This window comes from Meleagris gallopavo, unplaced genomic scaffold, assembly GCF_000146605.3.
Source record: "Meleagris gallopavo isolate NT-WF06-2002-E0010 breed Aviagen turkey brand Nicholas breeding stock unplaced genomic scaffold, Turkey_5.1 ChrUn_random_deg7180001689342, whole genome shotgun sequence".
Taxonomy (NCBI): domain Eukaryota; kingdom Metazoa; phylum Chordata; class Aves; order Galliformes; family Phasianidae; genus Meleagris; species Meleagris gallopavo.
In genome coordinates this window covers 1-991 of record NW_011317069.1, presented here as the reverse complement: position 1 = coordinate 991, position 991 = coordinate 1, and the positions used below count along the sequence as shown (strand labels likewise).

At 57.0% G+C, this 991-nt stretch overlaps 1 protein-coding gene across 1 annotated transcript; it reads left to right on the top strand.

Annotated features, from left to right (window-relative positions):
- Positions 1-155: 155 nt before the first annotated feature.
- On the top strand, positions 156-905 carry LOC104917389 (feather keratin 1-like). The gene has a single exon (XM_010728571.2). The coding sequence runs from the start codon at positions 591-593 to the stop codon at positions 903-905; it is 315 nt and encodes a 104-aa protein (XP_010726873.1). The 5' UTR covers positions 156-590.
- Positions 906-991: the final 86 nt, after the last annotated feature.

Sequence of the window (991 nt, the reverse complement as noted above, 5' to 3'; positions counted from 1 at the left end):
AGAAAATGAAATGACAGGGTTGACGGAATCCAAAACCACAACCTGTGCCATTAGAAAGGATAATTTGCATTTGAGGAGAGTCTCTTGAAAAGTACTGCCAGAGTACAGTGACTGTGGGCCTGGGGCAGAGCACGAGCTGTATAAAAGAAGGCCCGTCTCCTCACTCTCTCAGTCATCCATACCTCTCGCCTTCATCTCCCAGGGAACGAGGTGAGTCTGAATCCCTTTTACCATCACCTGCTTCTCAGGGATTTGTTTGCGCGTCTACGTGCCTTTATCCTAGGTTGGATCTTGGGGAAGCAGGTTGCCCTGAGAGAGGGAAGGGGGCAGCCAGTGTGGCATGATGCTGGGCAATACTTGAGGTGTCTCCTTAGCTATGAGCTAGTCAAGGACCTAGCTGTGCCTGTCCGCTCTTGGCCAAAAGGAAGTGGAAGGGAAGGAGAAGCCCATGGGCTTCCTGACACATCCACCATATCCCTAGGCAGCACTGTGCCTTGACTCTCTCCTCCTGAGATGGCAGGCAGCTTCTCACTCACTTCTGAGATCCTCCTGACCCTCTGTCCCAACAGGTGCCCCTCCAGACACAAAACATGTCCTGCTACGACCAGTGCGTGCCACGCCTGCAGTGTCGGCCCTGCGGCCCCACCCCTCTGGCCAACAGCTGCAACGAGCCCTGCGTCAGGCAGTGCCAGGACTCCAACGTCGTCATCCAGCCCTCTCCCGTGGTGGTGACCCTGCCCGGACCCATCCTCAGCTCCTTCCCGCAGAGCACCGCCGTCGGATCCTCCACCTCCGCTGCCGTTGGCAGCATCCTCAGCTCTGAGGGTGTGCCCATCTCCTCTGGAGGCTTTGGCTTCTCCGGCTTCGGCAGCGGCTTCAGTGGCAGGCGATGCTTCCCCTGCTAAAGCTGCTGGCCATGGCCCCGGAGAAAGACCTCCATAGTCCATGAAGTTTGAAGAAGACCTGAGAGAGAGCACCGGGGCAAATCTCA